We start from the raw sequence: 21,176 nt of genomic DNA on the forward strand, positions 1-21,176 counted from the left end.
TGTTCAATTCTGTTGATAACAATTTTAATGATCAGGAATACAATTATCATGTTAATTCAGTTAAATTCTGATATTTTTAATTATTGTTTGTTGTATTTAGTATAGTTTTTGAGTTAAAGGAATCTGTAAAGTAGAATTCAGCTGAGATTATCTGTTAAAGTTAATTATAGATTACTATATCAAAAGTTATATTTAGGAGTACAATATATGGTTTAATTATTTGCCCGTGTTACAGGAAACACCCGGTATATTATTGAAGTTAATTACCTTTAAATTAACCTTAATTGACCCTCTGGATTTTAATTAATAATTTAAACTCGACTTTCTTTAACTCGACCTAAAATCACTAGGAGTATAATATACAAGGCAAATTCCCTGCTACAAATGTCTATTGTCACGTTACTATCCGTATAAATGACAAATCAGTCAGACACTCACATCACGCTAGATCGGTCTAGTCCGGGCTGGGGCGTCCGACATTTTGTTTTTTGTACACAGCCGTGATGCTCTCTCTATAGAAAACGATGTGTCGGACGCTTCGGCCCGGGCCCGGAACGTTCTAGGGCGAATTATCCTTTAATACTAACAACATCAACAACTTAATCCCCCATTTTGCCCTGTAGGGGACGATTCCTGTGATACAAAGTACCCTATAATACTTATATAGTAATTTTAGCTATATATTTATATGACACTTTTCTTTCAATTCAGCAATTTTTGCATGATCAACAAACATGAAATATTAATATGTGGATATACAAATATTAATATTCATAAGTAATATAGGTACGAATTCGTAGGATTTTATAAGGCTTGTTATCCCAGTAAAGTAAAAGCAACACCAGTTTCTGGTGCAGGGAATAACTCAAACATACCACCTACTCAAATTGTTCGGCGAGCGTATCAAATTATACTATTTATCATAGGCCACAACGGAGACTGATCGCAGACTATATTTTATCATACTAACCCGTCAGACACTCTAGCCACTCTGTCAGACAATGGAAACGCTCAGAAAAACGTCAAAAAAAACGTACTGATCACATTTGATCACTATACGAGTGAAGTAACGCATACGAATGTCGAGTACGTAAACCAAAAATACCAAAATGGCGTTGCGTCAAATTGGCGATACGTCAATGTCATTTTTTAAATGTTTGAGTAGATTTTATTTATTGTTTATTCCCTATCATATAGCAAGTAGATGTCATTTCTTGTTTATTTTGAATCTAAAATTAATTGAATATTTATCGGTTATTGACAAACCGAAATCAAAGATCAGCACTGTTTGTTTTAAGCTGGTCACATTATTTCTACGTTTGACATTTGTGGTTGTCATTTTAGTCTACGAAATAAAAGAACAGACTATAGTTTAATTTAGATGTTATTACTTTTGTAACAAATAAATTAACCCTGTAAATGGTAAATCCTGACCGGGGTATCCCAACAAAAGGGTGCAAAGTGGTTATTTAGTTGTTATACTTGTTATTGTTAAAATTCTTCGTGCAAATATTGATACCCGAGCAAGAGAAATATCCTAAAATTAAAGTAAGAGATGGTCAAACAGACATTGCCACCGAGTGAAACACAAAATTTTTCACCAGACCAACGCGAGGAAAATACTGTTACATTCCAAATCAAATCCAAATGAATGCTATTAAATTTTTATCATTCAAAATCATCATTTTTCCACCAGCCAACATAAGGCAACAACTCAAAATTTGCGTCGAATTACTTTACCTCACTCATCAGTTGTTGAAGAATAAAGAGAGCCTTTACGAGTTGGTGTAGTGGAAAGGATTTCTCTGTTTGTAAAGGATTAGGGGGAAAATAAACAAAATCTATTTAAGATGCTTCACTTTATTGTTCATTCAGTGTACATTGTTAAAATATTTTATTTAAAATAGTGATTTTAGTTAGTGCAAAAATAATGTACCTAATGAAAGGAGTGCTCTCAAAATATGATTTAATAGTTATTTGTTTTACAAGGGGGCAAAGTTGTTGTTTAACCGCTCGTGCTTATATTGATACCCGAGCAAGCGAAAGATTCCAAAATTGAACCACGAGCGTAGCGAGTGGTTCGAGAAGTGGAATCTTGAGTGTTGCGGGGGTTTCAATGCACGAGGGTTAAACAAATTTTGCCTCCAAGTAAAACACAAAATTTTTCACCACACAAACACGAGGAAACTACTAAGTATGAAATACCAATAAAATTCAAATCCAAATGAACGTAATAAAAAAATAATCATTCAAAATCATCATTTAAAAGTCAATTCTACTAGCTAACATAAGGAAACAACTCAAAATTTACATCTGATTACTTTGCCCCACATGTGGATAAAATGCAACTTTCTCATTCGATTTTGAAATCAAGAGGGCCTTTACCAGTTGGTGTGGTGAAAAGTACTTTACGTTTAGGTAGGTACTTTTTGATTTGTATATATTATGTATGTAGTAAATTACCTATGTAAAATTTAGTATGAGTTTTTTCACATTTTCAATTAAGAATTACAATGTTTCAAAAATATGTCATATTAGTACTAATATATTAAGTTGGTAAGAATTGAGCCAGTCAATCTAGTGAAACTTTAGAAAGTGCTGTATTATGTTCATTATAAAAGCGTTAACATTTCGAAACTGAAAGTGAAATCTTTATTTTTCAATTTAGGTATACCAATGCACTTTTGAATGTCAAAAACTACCACCGGTTCTAAATAACTTAACTAACTTAATTAAATGACTCAAGAACCGTTTCATAAGTGTAGTATATAGATTACATAACAACTTATGGTTGACTCAACTCGTAGCAACTTCGACTATGTTCCAACGACTATGTTTTTAAATTAAATATCCAGGAAATATCAAAATAAGACGTTAAATTACTAAGTGAATTTATGAAGTGTCTTTTATAATACTTTCTGTAATAATGTATTCGATAGTACATTTAACATGAAAACAGATACCTACAATACAGTTACACATTTTCTAAAGGATACTTACATCCGCAGTCAACCAAAGGCAACCAGAGCATTTCATTCACAATTTTTTTTTACAACCATAAATTAATTAACATACCAATAACAATCACATTAACATATCTTTTTTTTTAACGTATATGACATTGATACACCAATGTAATGCTCTAAATTACAAACGAAATTTTGGCCACTATAAATAAATAAATTACTATTAATACTTCATCAACGCCACACTCATTACATAAAACCATTTATATTCCCTCCACTCTCCCAAATCTCTTTTTGATAGCAATTTTCTCTATTGTGGGACACATAACTAGGAGATCTTTTGTCATACACTGCTTAATATGAATAATTGTAAAACAAAATAAAAAATACAACTTCAGGCGTGAGGAAATGTATGTATGTACTTTAAATAATGAATGACTGGTTTAGGTTTGTACTTTAACTGCCGGCTGATATCCTAGAAAAGGATCGAAAGTAGTTATTACTAAAAGTTCAATACGTATGAGGCATGAGACAGAAAACAAGTCAATTAAATAATAAGACTATTAAGTATTGATAGATTTTAAACTTGGCTGAAAAAAATATATATATATAAATAAATAAATATTATAGGACATTATTACACAAATTGACTAAGTCCCACTTACTGTGGGATGTGCTTAATGAGGCTTGTGTTGACAACGATATATATAATATATAAATATTTATAAATACTTAAATACATAGAAAAAATGACTCAGGAACAAATATCCATGCTCATCACACGAATAAATGCCCTTACCAGGATTTGAACCCGGGACCATCGGCTTCGTAGGCCGGACCCACGAGGCCAGACCGGTCGTTAAAGTTTCAATATAAATATATCATTTTTTTTATCTATTATATGTTATACGTTTCTTATATAACTAGTGATATATTAAAATCTTTTAAGAAATTCGGAAATTGATGATATAATATAATATATTTAATTTAGAAGAATTATCATAATATATTATAATATACTATATGAAGGCCACCAGTAAAGTATAGGTACAAAGATTATAATATTATCTAATAGAAAATTATCACATATAAGTTTGATGCAGGCACGCCATCTGGTGCTATCATACAGCTTACATTTTCCGGCTACTGGGTTACTAAAAAAGACGTCAGTTTTGTATGAAAACAGTATTGAGTATGTTAGTGCCGACGCCATTTTCTCCTGAGCGCCACGCCAGTGGCTGACATTGTCAGCTTGAAGAACCTTTTCATCCTTCAGCATGTAATATTTGTCATAACTATACCATTCGGAATATAACAACCGAATTGTACTCTTGGTACGTTTATAAAAGGATTATAGAAATGGTTACAACTTAACTAAGCAAGATAACAAAATTATATTGAGCTAATTGGACGAAATCAGCACTGTCCTGTGACAGATTGTTTTTAAGTTCAACTCACAGCTAAGTAGCTGATCATAATTTCTGATTTTTTTTCATTTTACAATCAAAACATTTCTTAAAATTCATTTCTTCTATTTTTAAAAGCTACATTGTTTTTGCTTAAGTTAAAAAAGAACTTACTTCTTATATTATGACCAAAATTCTCACAGCTTTGTCTTTCATTGTTCGCTTATCCGCGAGTAGTACGAGTAAATTCGTTAGTTACTAAATTATTAAGTATGTCTATACCTCGAGGTATTGAAAATAAACAGTAGGTATAAGTACTGAACTCGTGAGTAACATCGCATGAAGTACTGCGCGCGGTCACGCATCTATATATCTTATAACTAACAAACGCTCTGTGTCAAATAAAATAAAATTTAAAAACCTTAATTAATTAACGATTCATCGCTAATAAGAAATATATTTTATAGTTACAAAATCAGATCGCGGATGACCATCATGTACTCTCGGTGTGACTTTACATCAAACGACCAGGCGAGGGGGCGTAGCGTAGATAGAGGCAAAGGTATAAAATAATAATTATGCAGTATGATAGGCATGACACGACACGAGGTATGAAATTCGGGTTAGTGATAAATGATACGTAAATAAACCCGTATAATATTTTAAACGCACAACGATGAGATCATAAATAAGTGTGGTAGGTTTTACTAATTATTATTGCCACCTATGCAATAGACTTTCACTACGTAATAGGTTTTTGAAGGAAGCGTAGGTACAGTCAGCATCAAAAGTAGCAGATGAAACAAGGTTTCAAAAGTATCTACCATTCTGTAACAGGTTAACAAAAGTTGATGGTTCTATATGTAGAATAATTTAGACTGTAAAAGATATAGTTTTGAAGGTGAGTTTTAGAGAATTATCTATATTTGGAAAAGTTATCCAGAATATCAGATACTTTTGGCTATTATACATGTTTGGATATTATACAGATATCGTTGTTTCATCCGCTACTTTTAATGCTGACTGTACCTCTAGCGTTTTAGGTTGTTTAACAAAGTAGCATGTGACGCTATGTTAACATGTATGTCTAAATGTACTTCGGTAAATGTAGGTCGTGGTTCCTACTTGAGAGTATCTGTAGAAATATTTTTACGTACTACTTTGATTTCAATTTGTATATACTTCGTAAATGCCCAAGATTCACACATTTCTTAAGAGTAATATACATCGATACATTTAGATAAGCTCGGATAGATTTAAGTATTGAGACCACTATATTATTAAATATAACATTCAACATCAATACTTATTTTTATTTAAGACAGACGAATGAAATATTATGATGTTTCTGTTAACAACTCTGCAATATGTAATGCACATAAACTCATCAATAAGGGGAGTATCGAAAAAAAACTGTAAATTATTAATAGAAAAAAAAAATGCGATTGAGAATAAACTAAGGTTTTTATCTCCATGTATTTATCTATCTTCATGTATTTTATGTGTTTCCATGTACATTTTTTCAGAGGTTGTGCAATAAAGAGGATTTGTATTGTATTGTATTGTTTTTAGAATAACTACAATAAAAAGCTACTTTTAATTTAGATAATTGTCCATTTTTTTATTTATTATTTGTTCTGTAGGAGTGATAGGCAGCTTCTTCCTAGCGCATCAGTGGCAGCTTTTTACGGACCCGTTTTTCATATTTACCTGCATCAGCCCATCACCTGCTGGAATTGTTAATGTTTTTTTTGCTGTTTCATTCTTCTTTTTAATACACTTTTGATTTGAGCCCAATAATAGTTGAGAGAACGGCACTGCAGCACGTTTGGAGCTCTTACTGTATTCTATGTCAACTGCCAAATGCGATTTTCGTACGAAGGAAATTGTATGATTTTCGACTTGGCCTAGAATTAAGTTACACACGTTTTCTGTAACTTTAGCTATCCTAACGTTCGTACGAAGTCGAAGTTTGTACGTACGAAGAACTGAACTGACTTTCATCATAGTTTCGTTGCACTTTAGCCGCATATCTACCCCAGTATTTACGATAATTATGATATGTATGCTTCGTTTTCGCAAATTCTATTAGCAATCTTTGCGATGGGCCCAGGGTCATTTTTTCCTAGAGATCTACCGCTTCGAAGCCTTTGTTCAAGAGAAAACATACTAAATTAGTTATTTATTATAAAATGCTCGAAACTTCGAGATAATTTTAAGTGTTTCGAAATCAGGCATGTAGGATGTTGTAAATTTTCTTGCTATGTGGAAAATTAAAATTTTCAGTGATCTTTTCTATTTGCTAGTGTTAGACAATTATTTATATTGGATTATATAATATAATAATAAGACTTTTTAGTCGTAGTCATCTTGCTTAGAAACAAAATTACAGCGGCTTGAAATTTACAGTTTTTTTTCGGTACAGGCCTTAAGTATTGGGTATTAAGTACCTGACTTTGGTGTCAGCTCAAATCTATCGGATAATGGTTTTACTTTAATGAGTAAATTTGAAGAACTCAGACTGTGATATCAAATTAGAATTACCCTCTATATACGCTTACTAAAAGTAACAAACATTACAACTAACATGCAAGTCAACTTATTAGATATCGGATACATTAGTGGCATAACGGAGTACCTATATAAATTATACTTGCCGCTTTAACGGTAGACGTCGTCGGAAAGATTAATTAAGTATTTGTAGACATATTTTTACATAAAATACTTCTTGATTTAAATTCGTTTATACTTCGTAAATACCGAAGATTCACATATTTCTTAAGAGTACATCGATACATTTAGATAAGCTCGGAAAGATTTAACAATTGAGACCACTATTTTATTAGGTATAACATTCAACATCAATACTTATTTTTAATGAAGTCAGATGAATGAAATATTATGAAATTTCTGATAATAACTCTGCAATATGTAATGCACATAAACTCATCGATAAATATTGGGTACTAAGTACCTGACTTTAGTGTCAGCTCAAATCTATCGGATAATGGTTTTACTTTAATGAGTAAATTTGAAAAACTCAGATTGTGATGTCAAATTAGAATTACCCTCTATACATGCTTACTAAAAGTAACAAACATTACAACTAACATGCAAGCAACTTATTAGATATCGGATACATTAGTGGCATAACGGAGTACAGTCAGCATCAAAAGTAGCGGATGAAACAACGCGCCAAAAGTATCTGATATTCGGGATAACTTTTCCAAATATAGATAAATTTCTAGAATTCGCGTTCCAAAGTATATCTTTTACAGTCTTTGTTGTTCTATATTAAAGACATCACTTTTTGTTAAGCTGTTACAGAATGGTAGATACTTATGAAGCGTTATTTGATCCGCTACTTTTGATGCTGACTGTACCTATATAAATTATACTTGCCGCTTTAACGGTAGACGTCGTCGGAAAGATTAATTGAGTATTTGTAGACATATTTTTACATAAAATACTTCTTGATTTCAATTCGTTTATACTTCGTAAATACCGAAGATTCACATATTTCTTATCATACACATTCTTAAGACATTTTCATATTAAGATGTCTTAAGAGTACATCGATACATTTAGGTAAGCTCGTAAAGATTTGAATATTGAGACCACTATTTTATTAGGTATAACATTCAACATCAATACTTATTTTTAATAAAGTCAGATGAATTAAATATTATGAAGTTTCTGATAACAACTCTGCAATATGTAATGCACATAAACTTATCAATAAATATTGGGTACTAAGTACCTGACTTTAGTGTCAGCTCAAATCTATCGCATAATGGTTTTACTTTAATGAGTAAATTTGAAGAACTCAATCTGTGATGTCAAATTAGAATTACCTTCTATAAACGCTTACTAAAAGTAACAAACATTACAACTAACATGCAAGTCAACTTATCGGATATCGGATACATTAGTGGCATAACGGAGTACTTGCCGCTTTAACTGCAGACATCGTCGGAAAGATTAATTGTGTATTTGTAGACATATTTTTAATAATATACTTCTTGATTTCAATTCGTTTATACTTCGTAAAAACCGAAGATTCACATATTTCTTAAGATTAATAATACTTCGATACATTTAGATAAGTTCGGATAGATTTAAGTATTGAAACCACTATTTTATTAAGTATAACATTCAACATCAATACTTATTTTTATTGAAGACAGATGAATTAAATATTATGATATTTCTGATAACAACTCTGCAATATGTAATGTACATAAACTCATTAATAAATATTGGGTACTAAGTACCTGACTTTGGTGTCAGCTCAAATCTATCGAATAATGGTTTTACTTTCATGAGTAAATTTGAAGAACTCAAGAATGTGATATCAAATTAAAATTACCCTCTTTATATGCTTATTACAACTAACATGCAAGTCGACTAGATCGGATACATTAGTGGCATAACGGCGTACCTCTACAAATTATATTAGCCGCTCTAACTGCAGACGTCGTCGGAAAGATTAATTGGGTAAATAGGTAGTTCTGCCACCGTTGTGTTCCGTAATGACTTTCAGAATAATCTTATTTAAGTATAGGTATGTAACACAACTTTGCATTGACCGATTAGTCACCTAAGTTACTTGGCAATTATTGTGATTAAAATGTACCATGAAGTGTTTTAAGTGTAACACGTAATGTAATAAAATAGTATTATGGTAGGTCGTTAACGACAAAATGGTTATTAATGCGTTCTCATGTAATGCACAATTTTACATAGAAAAAGATCCTTAATCTAATATTTTAACATAGTCATTCGTATGCTCAAACCAATTTGAGTGATAGCTTTAAGCTAACTCACAATCACATCGCTCTATAAAGTAGGTACTTAACAACTCGTTCTATGACAAGATTCTAATGAAACATTTAATTGTCTTAGTTTCCAAAAAAGATCTAAATATCACTTTGGTGTAAATAATATAATTTAATAGTATTATGTAAGAATGTCTCAGAAAACAGCGCTATTATTTAAACAGCGCGTAGCGTTCCGTCGCCGCCACGTCACGGGACTCGCGGGCGAGCGCGCCGCGAACTTCGTTCTTTCAAACTGGTGTTTCCAGCTCTTCCGACACTAATTGAAAATGCTCCTGACCTGGAATGGAGGAGGCGAATGTGATAAATTGCAAAACTTCGGAAGATTTCTATTTGCTTTAAATAGTATAATATGAGTGACACGAACTCGACAGGTTGCTATCGTCAGGAATAATTTAAACTAAATAACAGTACCTAAAGCATAATGTAATTACTACATATTACATTTTTAGTGATAGAAATAAACGTAGGTACTTTTTTATTATGTTTGTTAGAGCACCACCTTAGTTGGCCATCTAAACCTACTAGGGATTCGTATTTTATTTTATTGGATAGGTATTTACATCAAGAAGTCGGGAATAAGTAATTATTAAAAGAGCTTGGTAAAGTGGACAGGTATTCAGATTTTAAAATCTAATGCGGTTATGATATTGATACGCTACGATCGCTCGCGCGTAACCGACGCCACAAAACGCTCGCTCAGCGTGCACGCTCGAAGCTGACGTCACAGCGGATGGCGGTCGGCGACCCAGCACGTCCGTGACGCTCGGAGCGTGCGTTCCGTGGCCGAGGCATTATTGAACGCGCGAGATGCATTGCCAGTCGCCTCGAGATCGTATCATAACAATATTAAAACCTTAAGAGGAAAGGGGACGACCGCTTCTCCATACAAACGTAGCGTATTCCCCATTTTCCTCCCCGGATATTAACATTATGAAAAACATTTTTAAGTTATTTGATGTACCATAGCTATGCCATTTCGTTTGATTTTTTTTTTCGATTTTTTTCGATAAATGTCCAAAATTGTTACACAATATCGTATTTTAATTAACTAAATGTAAATTGTTAAATTAATTCAATACAAAATGTCAATTATAATTATAAATCGAATGTCAACCATGAATACATTGGAAAAATACAATATTTATGCACCTAGGCTAATATTTGCTACACTATCGTATTGGACAACTGTCATGATAGCTGTAACGTTATTGTAAAAAAAAAAACTTAATTAAGATTACAATAATTTCTCAATAAAAATAAAATTCTCAATTAAAATAGGTACTGTAAATAGGTAAACATAGACTAGGTATATATTTGCATTGTGTGTGTGCATCAATGACACCTTTTCGAAGAATTCGTCAATGGTGTTCCAGGCCATGCCTAAATATTTTTTTTTGTTTATTAGTAAATGTGACGTTACTTATTACAAGTAAGGCGTGAAAAACATATTCCATATACTACATTTTTAATTATTATAATAAATACTAACTCTTATAATAATTAAAACATCGAAAGAATCAAACGAAGGGGCATATCTGTGATATACATCAAATTGTGTCAAATATTTTCAATTACTTATGTTAATATACAAAGGGAAAAATGGTGACTACGTTTGTATGGAAAGACAGTTTCGGGGCGGTTGTCCACTTTCGTCTCATAAAATTGTAAAAATCTGTAATACCGCTCATTTTGGGGTGTCGGAGGCTGCACTCACTCTCCAAGTAGGCGGCGAGGTCGCGGTCCTCGGCGCGCAGCGCCAGGAGGCGCGGCGTGAGGCCGGCGCGGTCGGCGTGCGTCAAGCTGGCGCCGCCCGCCACCAGCATGCAGCACACGGCGCGACGCTTGTTCGCCGCCGCCTGCAATGCACCTCGTTCTACAACTTATGATTTTTTTCAACAGAACAGAACAAAATAAATATTTAAGGGGGGCTCCCATACAACAAACATATTATAACCACCATTATAACCATAACCAATAACTATAGACCTGTGTGTATACTACCAGCATTATCAAAAATATTAGAATCTGTTGTAAAGTCACAGATAGTAGAGTATTTCGAAATAAATAAGATTTTTGCAGATAATCAGTTCGGATTCAGGAAAAATCGGTCGACGGTGCAGGCACTTCGTAAAGTGGTTGACTTTGTCCTAAACGCATTAGATGAGTCGCAGAAATGCTCCAGTTATTTCTGTGACCTATCAAAGGCGTTCGACTGCTTAAGACATGACATCCTCCTGGAGAAACTATCATTCTATGGGTTTCGTGGATCAGAATATGAACTTGTCAAAAATTTCCTAGAAAACCGAAACCAATTAGTAAACGTGAATGGAGCGACCTCTAATTGTACACAGATAGACACAGGCGTACCACAAGGATCAATACTGGGACCTGTACTATTTCTCATATATATTAACGACCTGCCAGCATGTCTACCAAACGATGCAATGGTGACTCTTTTTGCGGATGATACGCACGTTGGAATAAAAGGAAGTGATACAAGTGACAATAGAGAGAAAATTCAAAATGTTATGATTATTATTAGAAACTGGTTTGAAACAAACGGTATAATACTTAATACAACTTAAACCACCGTTATGAACTACAGTAGCAAGGAGAAAAATGAATCCAGAACTACATTTTTGGGATATGAAATAGACAGTAAAATTAGTCATAAACACCACATAGACAAAATTTGTAAGAAAATTTCTAAAGGAAATTATGCACTGTTAAAACTCAAACCATTATTGAATAAACAGTCATTGTTATCTATATATTACGCATACATTCAAGCTAATATAAATTATGCAATTAGTATATGGGGAAACGGAGGAGATATCGAGAGAGTATTAAAATTACAAAAACGATCAATCAGAATATTAAATAACTTACGTAAGCGTCAATCAGCTAAAAATATTTTGCAAAGGACCGGATAATGACCGTTATCTCACTTTTTATATACAATAGTCTTCTAGAAATACACAAAGATAAGAATAATTTGTAACAAAAGAAAGATATTCATAGATACAATACGAGGAATAAAGAACAGCTATGTATCGACAATTGGCGAGAGGTCGCACAGGACCGAGAAAAGTGGCGCTGTCTTGTGTCGGAGGCCAAGTTTCATTTTGGGTCGCTGAGCCAACGGAGTAAGTAAGTATGTATGCCTAAATCAAGAACTAAGAGATTATACAAGCAAGGAAATCCTATCAAAATGTATTTATACAACCTACTGCCTACAGATATAACCACTTTAACAGGAAAGGACTTTAAAATAAAATCAAGAGTTCATTGGAGAAAAACCCGGTCTACTCTATAAAAGACTTCAGTGAATTATTTATATAAAGTGTCTAACATATTATTAATATCATATTAAAATTTGTTGTAATATATAACGTGCTAAACGTAATGTATATTACATGGTCAATAATTCATCTTATCTTATCTTATCTTATCTTATCTTTTTTTGCCGTTTTTATAAATAATGGTACGGAACCCTTCGTGCGCGAGTCCAACTCGAACTTGCCCGGCTTTTATTTAGATTTTAGTCCCCGCGAAGTTTACGGGCGGCTGGATAAGTAAGGTCTGTATTTTATAATTCTGTTGAATATTATATACCTATTTATATGTGATATAAATTAAGTACTTGTTATAATCGGTAACAGGCATTCGAGTCTAGGTGAACCATTAGCTGCGCTGGCAAAATCGTTTTAGGTGAAGCGGTAGTCAAGTAAAATATAGAAAAAATATAACAGACAATAGGTTTGATTACAAGTTTCTATTAAAGGTCAATAGGAAATGGAAAAATATGCAGTTGCCATACAATCTATTGTTTAATAAAATTCAAGGAATGGCATTAAGGACTTTTTTCCATTTTCGATGTTAAAAAAACTTAAATTTTAAAACTTTGAGGTTTTCTAGTTTTATTTAAAGTTTCATATATTTTTTTGGTTCCCAATCATGATAAATTCTCATTTCCTATATAATAAACCAGATTTTGTTATAAAATTCAGCATGTGTCATCATTCCAATTATGTAAGCGTCATTTTCAGAAGTAAAATTATTAAATAAGTCAAGTTTTATCACTTTAATACTGTTGTTATTAACCACCATTTGATTCTGGCTTACCTAACCTTACCAATTAAAGTATAAGCTGATTCAACTAGGTTAACAAATCAAGGTATTTTATGATATGTTTTTTAGGTAATCACACTACTATGTACAAGGTGCCCGTGAGCATTGTGAGAGATTTTAACGGTGCATTCCTGATGGCAACAGAAGCAAACAAAATTATATGACTTTTTGTGAAAATATTTTTTTGTTTTTTTCCCCTTTTTTTGAACACTCCTCATGTACATAAAACGTAATTTTTATTGATAAACATATAACCTAAAATTAACTAAAAAGTTTTTTTTATTTGGGGGTAGCCTTTCGAATACATTTTTTTTTAATTTTTCGATGTCAATCAATAGGTATGTCCAGTCCAGACTAGACCTCAAAGTGGCAATACCGCAGTCAAAAATGTGTTTTGTACCGACTTATGGCGAAAGAATGATTTCGAAAAACATTTAATTATCTCTGAAACTAGGCCTGATCCAGAAAATTTTATATGACATTTTAGTTTCTAAATATTACCAGGAATGCTTAGTTAAAATGTCTCGCAATGCTCACGGGCACCTTGTATATATAAATAACCAGTTTGAAACATATTTACACAAACGCAAGGTCAATTAAGAGTTTTAAAATACAATAGTAGTTACATCATCAAATCATGTATGAATAAATTATAAACTGAAATAGATCTCATACCTAAGGAAAAAGTGAATAAGTCCACCCGCGTCTTCAGCTTACGCGGCTAAGACGCAGCAAGGCGGATTTTTCTTTAGTGTATGATATCTATTTCAGTTTACAAGCAGGTTGCTACGGTTTAACTGCCGTTTAATCCAGACTGATTTTACTTCAACTCTCGTTGCTGATGTATCTTGTGTTCAAAGTTAGATCACTCCGCCGCTAGCATGTAGTTCGCTCCTCGTTCGGAAACCAGCGACCTTACTGACTTTACAAAGGGATAAGTTCGATCATCAAACTTCAATTGAACTTCAGCGTTGTTCACAAGGAACTGGTATTCAGCGGCATCCATTTAAATTCATGTATAGTACATTACTATAGAGGCCGGGAAACGTAGGGTTGCAGGCCAAGTAGATACATACGGCTGAGCGTAGCGAAGCCGGATAGAGATACGCGGCCGGCAACCCCGTTTCTCGCCGAGATATGTACACGTACAGTGCTTTTCTCAAACTTGCAATTAAAACAAAAAATTGTAGTCAATTTGTTTTGTGGCGACCTACTCGGCTCGCCACTCTACCAGCGGTGTACAACCTTCCGCGTGTAAGTCCGCGCGCCTGCGCGTTGCGCCAACGCCGTTGCTTAGCAACGAATATGCACAACAAATCACCGTACCAAGCTAACTGAAGCTAGTTGGTGGTTGGATGCAAAGACGTTGTGTCACAATTTGACGTTAAACAACAAAAGAAGGTTGCTTTACAGTCCTAGGTGTGTAAGGCTGTATGAAATTCCTTTACATATCATCTTCACTCATCGCACCTGATATGTAGTATTTCCGGATCTAATTTGACGTAAGTCATGTCATCATTTCATAGCAAGTTTGAGAAAAGGTCATTTGAACTCACCTTGTCTTAGCCAACGTGCCAATCGTTATTGTGTGTGTCGTGCCAAGTGTACTCATCCCTCTCTATCACTCTTCCATATTAACGCGACAGTGAGAGTTGCATTTTGTACGCTACGGAACGTTAACATTTGGAACGTTAACAGATGAATCAGTATGAGTATGAATATGAGTTGAATTTTATTGCTAATGTCGACTCCATAGCTCGCTATTAATCATACCGTGCGATCAAAAACTCCGATGCCTGCTTATTATATTAAAAAAATCGAAAAAATCAAACGATCGGGCTTAGCATGATTAAAACACATCAAATTGTGTAAAAATAGCTTCAATAATGTTAATATCCAGAGAGGAAAATGGGGACTACGTTTGTATGGAAAGGCGGTTTCGGGGCGGTCGTCCCCTTTCGTCTTATGGCCCCTTCTGTGTGTACCTTGTGGAGCGCAGTCTGGCCGCGCTCGTTGTCGGGCATATTGAGGATGGCGGTGGGCGCGCTCGCGATGAGGTACTTGACGATCTCCTTGTTCCCGTAGCGCGCGGCGACGTGCAGCGCGGTCTGCCCGCTGGCGTCGATCGACAGCAGCGAGTAGCCCGCTGCGTGCAGCTCCTTTAACTGTTGGTACGTTTATTTCATTACTAACTTGATGAGTCTGAACCCCCGAGATGGTAGCGCGCAAGCGCGACTTATCGTTATTGTGCGTTTTCTCTATAGGCGACAATATTTTATAAGAAAATAACTTGCAATTAAAAAAAGTATAATCTGTGGACTTTGCGGTTGTTATCGGGCATTTTCACTTTAACGTGTACCCTCCGTTTTGATGGTGTCCCTCACGTTCAAAAATATTACTGTGTTAGGTTCCTATTTTTCATAATTTGTACAATGTAGACATAATATAACGTTTATTAAGCTAATTATTTCCATTATCATTTAGTGTGTTATTAAGTATAATTTAATTATTTTACATTTTATAGGTAGCAGTTTATGAGCTGTCCCGCGGCAGTATCGATATTTTACAAGTGGCGACATTGATTTCTTTACTATGAAACGTTTTAAGACAGACGACGTCCCTAATCTAGATAGCGAGGTCCGTCACACGAAATTATTTAAATAATTGTACCTTTCGTCTATTAAATTATAACGAAACTTAAATAACGGTGCCTTAGACTGATGCCACCTGACATGTCAGATTTGTGACAGTCTAAACTGCATGAACGATTCCAAGAGTCGGACTAACGTTTTAAGGGTACCGTTCATCACACAATTTTTAACAATGGTTTTTTTTACGTGAAACGTCTTTAAAACCCGAATGGGTCGGTGGCTCATATTTCTGCAGCTCTAATAGCTAACTATATGCATAATTTTTATATCGATGTTTAGGAAAGAAGCTATTAGGTACTTAGAATTGACTGTACCACTAAGAGACGGCTCTCAATTTGCTCTAGAAACCACGCAGAGCTAAAATAATCCTCAAGCGCGGTATTTGCTAAGTGATATCGTTAGTCCATGGACGTTTTTAGAAGAAAGTGACTTAATTTGATAGACCTTACTTAATTAATAGAAAAATAAAATGCGTAAGTTTATAACAAGTTGTAAAAAAAAAATGTTGTTTGTGAAAATTAATGTCCAAAAGTGGTGCAAAGTAGCTCAGATCAAATGCAGAACAAGAGTACAAGGGCTGGAATGCTAAGGCCGAAGGCCGAGATCCGTGTAGAGCTGAAAGTTCGGAGCGTTCGACGAGTGCGCGCTTTTTGCAACGAGCTCCATGGATCTGCTCAAACACGTATAATACAAGTAATTAAGTACCATTGTACCTTAGACCCTACGCGGTGCTCGGCGTTCGACCTTTGTAATTACTAGGCATCGGAGTTTTTATCGCACAGTAAGACTAATAGCGAGCTATGGTGTCGACATTAGCAAAAAAATCAACTCATATTCATTCTGACAAAATTAAAGGATCGTTTACAAACTCGTTAACATTCATGTCCTTGGCTATAAAATGTATAAATATGAGTTTTAATGAAAATTATCGAATAATGACACATGTTTCATTTGGGAATAACAACATAATACATATAAAACTTAATATCTAAATCTAAAAATAAATAAAACTAATCTTAAAATAAATAATTAAAAACTATCCCCCTGCGGCATGGTGCCGTAGATGCTGGCAGCATTTCCTCGTTGTATCGCAATACTTATTCTCTGCAATTATTCTCAATTTTATTGCTAATTTCAACTCCATAGCTCGATATTAGTCTTACCATGGGATAAAAACTCCGATGCCTATTAATTACCCTTGACCGCATATGCAACCATACATGGCAGTAATAATATTCAACTCTATGGACAGCTATTAAAGTTCGAATTTAAACAAAACATTTTTTGACATGCGTTAAAGGGTTAAGATACTTGGACCATCATTCTGTGTTTAAGCCGTAATCTCCCGCTCTCGGACGCTTCGGGCCTTCGGCCTTGAAATTCAAAATACTTGTGGAATTGCAGAGGTCTAACGCTCCAAACACTTGTATTATTGTTATTTGTTTGAGCATTAACCTCCCGCAGTTCGACCTTTGGCCTTAGCCTCAAATAGGCACGCCTCTCGGAACGTTTCGGACCTTCGGCCCTATGCGGATCTCGGCCTTCGGTCTGCGCAATAGTCTACACAACGTTTCACGTAAAGCATTGCGGCTGTGTCCCTAAAATAGCTAACCACAATTTTGTTCTTAAATCCGACTCACGCTTGATTGTAGATTTCTAATAGGTTTTTCTAACATCTTTATTTAAAGAACTATTTTGTGTATTTAAAAAAAATTGACCCAATAGTTTAGAAGATAAAGGGGCGGCATTGGAATTTTTTTGCCTATTTTCTGGAATTATTTCCAAACTGTTTATCCTTAACTAATATTCGATATAGTATGTAAAACTTTGTTTTTTTTTTTCTCATTTACCCCGAAAAGTGGCCCGTATGTTTAAAACTCATTTGTTGACGTTTCATCTCCGTCTGTGGGTCACAGACTTACATATGTGTACCAAAATTTAACTTAATTGGTCCAGTAGTTTCGGAATTGCCTGTGACAGTCAGAAAGACGGACGGACGGGCAGGCAGACGCACGAGTGATCCTATAAGGGTTTGTTTTTGCCTTTTTAGGTACGGAACTCTAAAAAGTAATAACTATATAAAATACATAATTGTTTTTGAAATATTTTCTTACTCCGAATCCCTACCAATATATTACACTGTTGAATGCGCTCTTGACATCAGCTACTGACTGTGATATGTTTGCGTGGCGATGGGCGGCTGTGTGCAGTGAATGTCTGCGGTTTTGTGAGAGAATGGATGATAGTTGGTCAACTGTAATAATTTAGTCTTATAAATGTATAATAATACTGTAAATGTATTTAACTTTCATGGCGCATTATTTACAACTGTAATGTCATATAAACGTATTTTCAATAAATAAATAAATTACTTCTAGTGTTACTTGTTAGTATTACAATTTTTTTTTTATAACCGACCATGGGCTAGTCCATGAATGTTAGACATGTTAGCTTTGCGACTGTCCCATTATCTCAGTACAAGATTTCGACCACTGTCGATTTTACTTTACGTTTGTATGATAACTATTGCATGCTGTTTATGTGCAATAAAGTGACATACATACATACATGCATACATAACTTATCATTATTTTATAAAATGTTATTTAAAATATTGACATTTCATAGTGTTATATTCGCAACCATCCTAATTATAAAGAAAATATAGAACGTAACGTTACCAGCCCTCACAAAACTGAAGTAAAAACGTATTTTTTAGCAATATTTGTAAATCATTAAAGTAGTTTTTGCTTTTTGGCGAAGTATTAATACATTTTAATAATTTTAATATAAAATGCTGTTGAGGAATGAAATAATTAAAACAGTACCGAATGTTTTCAGTCATTACACAACTGATAGGCTGTGGCAACCATATTCGTTAAATAAATTAATAATTAAAAAGTAAGCTTTTTTGCGTGAAATAAAAGACAATATCAAAAACTTTAGAGTATTTTCTTGCCTCTGGTTATCAACATACCCACAAAAAATATTATTTTATTAAAGATATCATTTTCGGCATGGTACGCTAACCTAAGTATCCACTTTTCTATGCAATAAGTATGGCTACTTGGTTACTTAAGTTGGGGCACCGAGCGACCGTACACGATTCAGTAAAAACGCCCAATCATACTAATATCTTGCAATTGGTTATAGGGACGGTCAGCTTCAATAGTATTGCCAAAAGTATCTCAGAGACATGTATAGTTGGGGTTCAAAGGTATCGACCACAGCTATTACAGAATGGTGGAAATTTTAGGGGCGTAGTTCCATCCGCTACCATTCATGCTGACTGTAACGTGTATATTTAATACTTTCCCGACTATAACACGAACAGCTAAACATTTTTCCAGTTTACACCAACCACATTGAATGAATTATGTAATAAAATGGCTTTCTATGACATATATGTACATGCATGTTTACAGTCAAAACGAACAAGTACTTTACCATTTTTAAATCTCCAAGTTTTGCGGCCTTCAGGAGAGCTTCTGAAGTTTTCTCCAATAAGTTTCTGTAAATAGTTCCACATTTACCAAACATGCCTACAATGATGAAATCAAAGGCTTCAAGGCAAAAGTTACACTTAAAGCTTGCGTAAAAGTAAAACCGGTCAAGTGCGAGTTCGTTTTACACGCGAATCTAGAATTCCGTACAAACTTTGAATTATCTCGTGTAACTATAAAGACGAAAGACTTTTGATCAGAAGTACCTGCACTAAATATAATTGTGTACAGCGTCATCTATCGGAAAATTGTCTAACTAAATTGCACGATGTAATGCACGTAAAATTCCCACGATAGATAATTCTCTATCATGTGAAGCGGTTTCAAAAGTTGTTCTTTTATTTGAAATTAGGTGTTGTCAATGTAATCTCTCAAATTTCAAGTGTAATGAACACACGTGAAGTTGGTTAACTTGCAAAAAAAGTTATCAAGATAGATGTCCGATTGTATTTTTCCTGTAAGATTTTTACTAATGTCAATACGATGTAAAAAAAAATATAATCGGTAAACTTCGGAGATAATGGATGCGAAGAGGAGGGGTGGTATATTTCATATTTTACTACATAAATATTTTTTTAATTATGAAAAAAAAAGAAAAAAAATGTGTTGGAATGTACAATTTGAGCTTTTCCAAGTGATACCCCACTTGACCTAGTCACTAGACTTTGAAATTTTGCCCTCTCTTCATATTGGGCATTTTCCATAGTTAATAATAATTAAATTAAATAAAAATACTGATACTCGAGTCTCGGTTAGTGTTGTTCGTAACTATTCCAAATTTCAAATCGAGATATTTAGCGATAGACAGACAGACGGACGGTTGGACAAAGTCGGCCCTTTTGTACCTTTTGGTACGGAACCCTAAAAAAGCTGCAAGCTACACTGATTCAATTATGAATGGAATTTAAGTTTTCGACGGAAACTACGTACCTACGTATATTTAAACAAATAAGTAGGTAGTTCCCGTATAGAAGGTGGGCAAAGTAACCCGAAAATAAATCAACGAATGTTTACGAACGAAACAGCCAAGCCACATATTTCGACTGAGGTGTAGAGTTTGTGAAGTTAGGACTTGTAGAGTTAGAAGCTTAGCTCTACAAGAGATCTGATAAGTAAAAAATTCCAAGCTTTAGATTTTTGTGTTGTTCGTGTACATGCCTAATTTCAGCTTTCATATTAACTCTACTCGTGTCGCAGGGCCCATCCTGTATTATAACATGTGTGTTTTTCTTACCTATAGCCAAACACTTCCTGATCAAGTCCAAACAGTTTTTCATGAATGCTGCATGCAATAGAAGAAAGAAAAAAAATAGAGTGCAGATGTAGAACTCAAATAGCTAATGTGCGTCGTGCATGTTAATAGATCCATCATGATTACATCAACTAACTAATAACGTACCTACCTGCATACATAGCTCTGAAGTCCCCGAAGCGTAAAATAAACTACATGCACCAAAACTCCACAGTAAAGTAACTATAATAATTTTTAAATTTGCGCAGCGGCGTGTTACTCGCAAGAAACACACTGCCAATTGACGGCTTCGAAATTTACATTTATATTAAGCTATAGGTACCACCGGCTTGAAGCTATGGCGTATTAAGATGTTTTTACTTTAAGTTTGATTTTATTTGTTACGATAGCATAATGTCGAAGCAATCAATAGCGGCAAATTAGAAT

The 21,176-nt window shown here is 34.1% G+C and overlaps 1 protein-coding gene across 18 annotated transcripts in view; it reads right to left on the reverse strand.

Moving 5' to 3' along the window:
• Positions 1-1,844: 1,844 nt before the first annotated feature.
• The window catches only part of LOC133516798 (eye-specific diacylglycerol kinase), a 342,395-nt gene continuing 323,063 nt past the window's right edge, over positions 1,845-21,176 (reverse strand). For 8 of the 18 annotated variants that reach the window (XM_061849768.1, XM_061849767.1, XM_061849765.1 and 5 more), the window contains 4 exons: positions 20,733-20,780; positions 19,443-19,506; positions 15,330-15,509; positions 10,520-11,069 (listed from right to left, as the gene is read on the reverse strand). In XM_061849768.1, the coding sequence (XP_061705752.1) occupies positions 10,794-11,069; positions 15,330-15,509; positions 19,443-19,506; positions 20,733-20,780 (568 nt within the window). In that variant the 3' untranslated portion in view covers positions 10,520-10,793. Of the gene's footprint in view, positions 9,491-10,512; positions 11,070-15,329; positions 15,510-19,442; positions 19,507-20,732; positions 20,781-21,176 lie in introns of those variants that run through there. The other 10 variants (XM_061849769.1, XM_061849771.1, XM_061849756.1 and 7 more) reach the window with 9 other exon arrangements.

The sequence above is a fragment of the Cydia pomonella genome, chromosome 4 (genome assembly GCF_033807575.1).
Source record: "Cydia pomonella isolate Wapato2018A chromosome 4, ilCydPomo1, whole genome shotgun sequence".
Taxonomy (NCBI): Eukaryota; Metazoa; Arthropoda; class Insecta; order Lepidoptera; family Tortricidae; genus Cydia; species Cydia pomonella.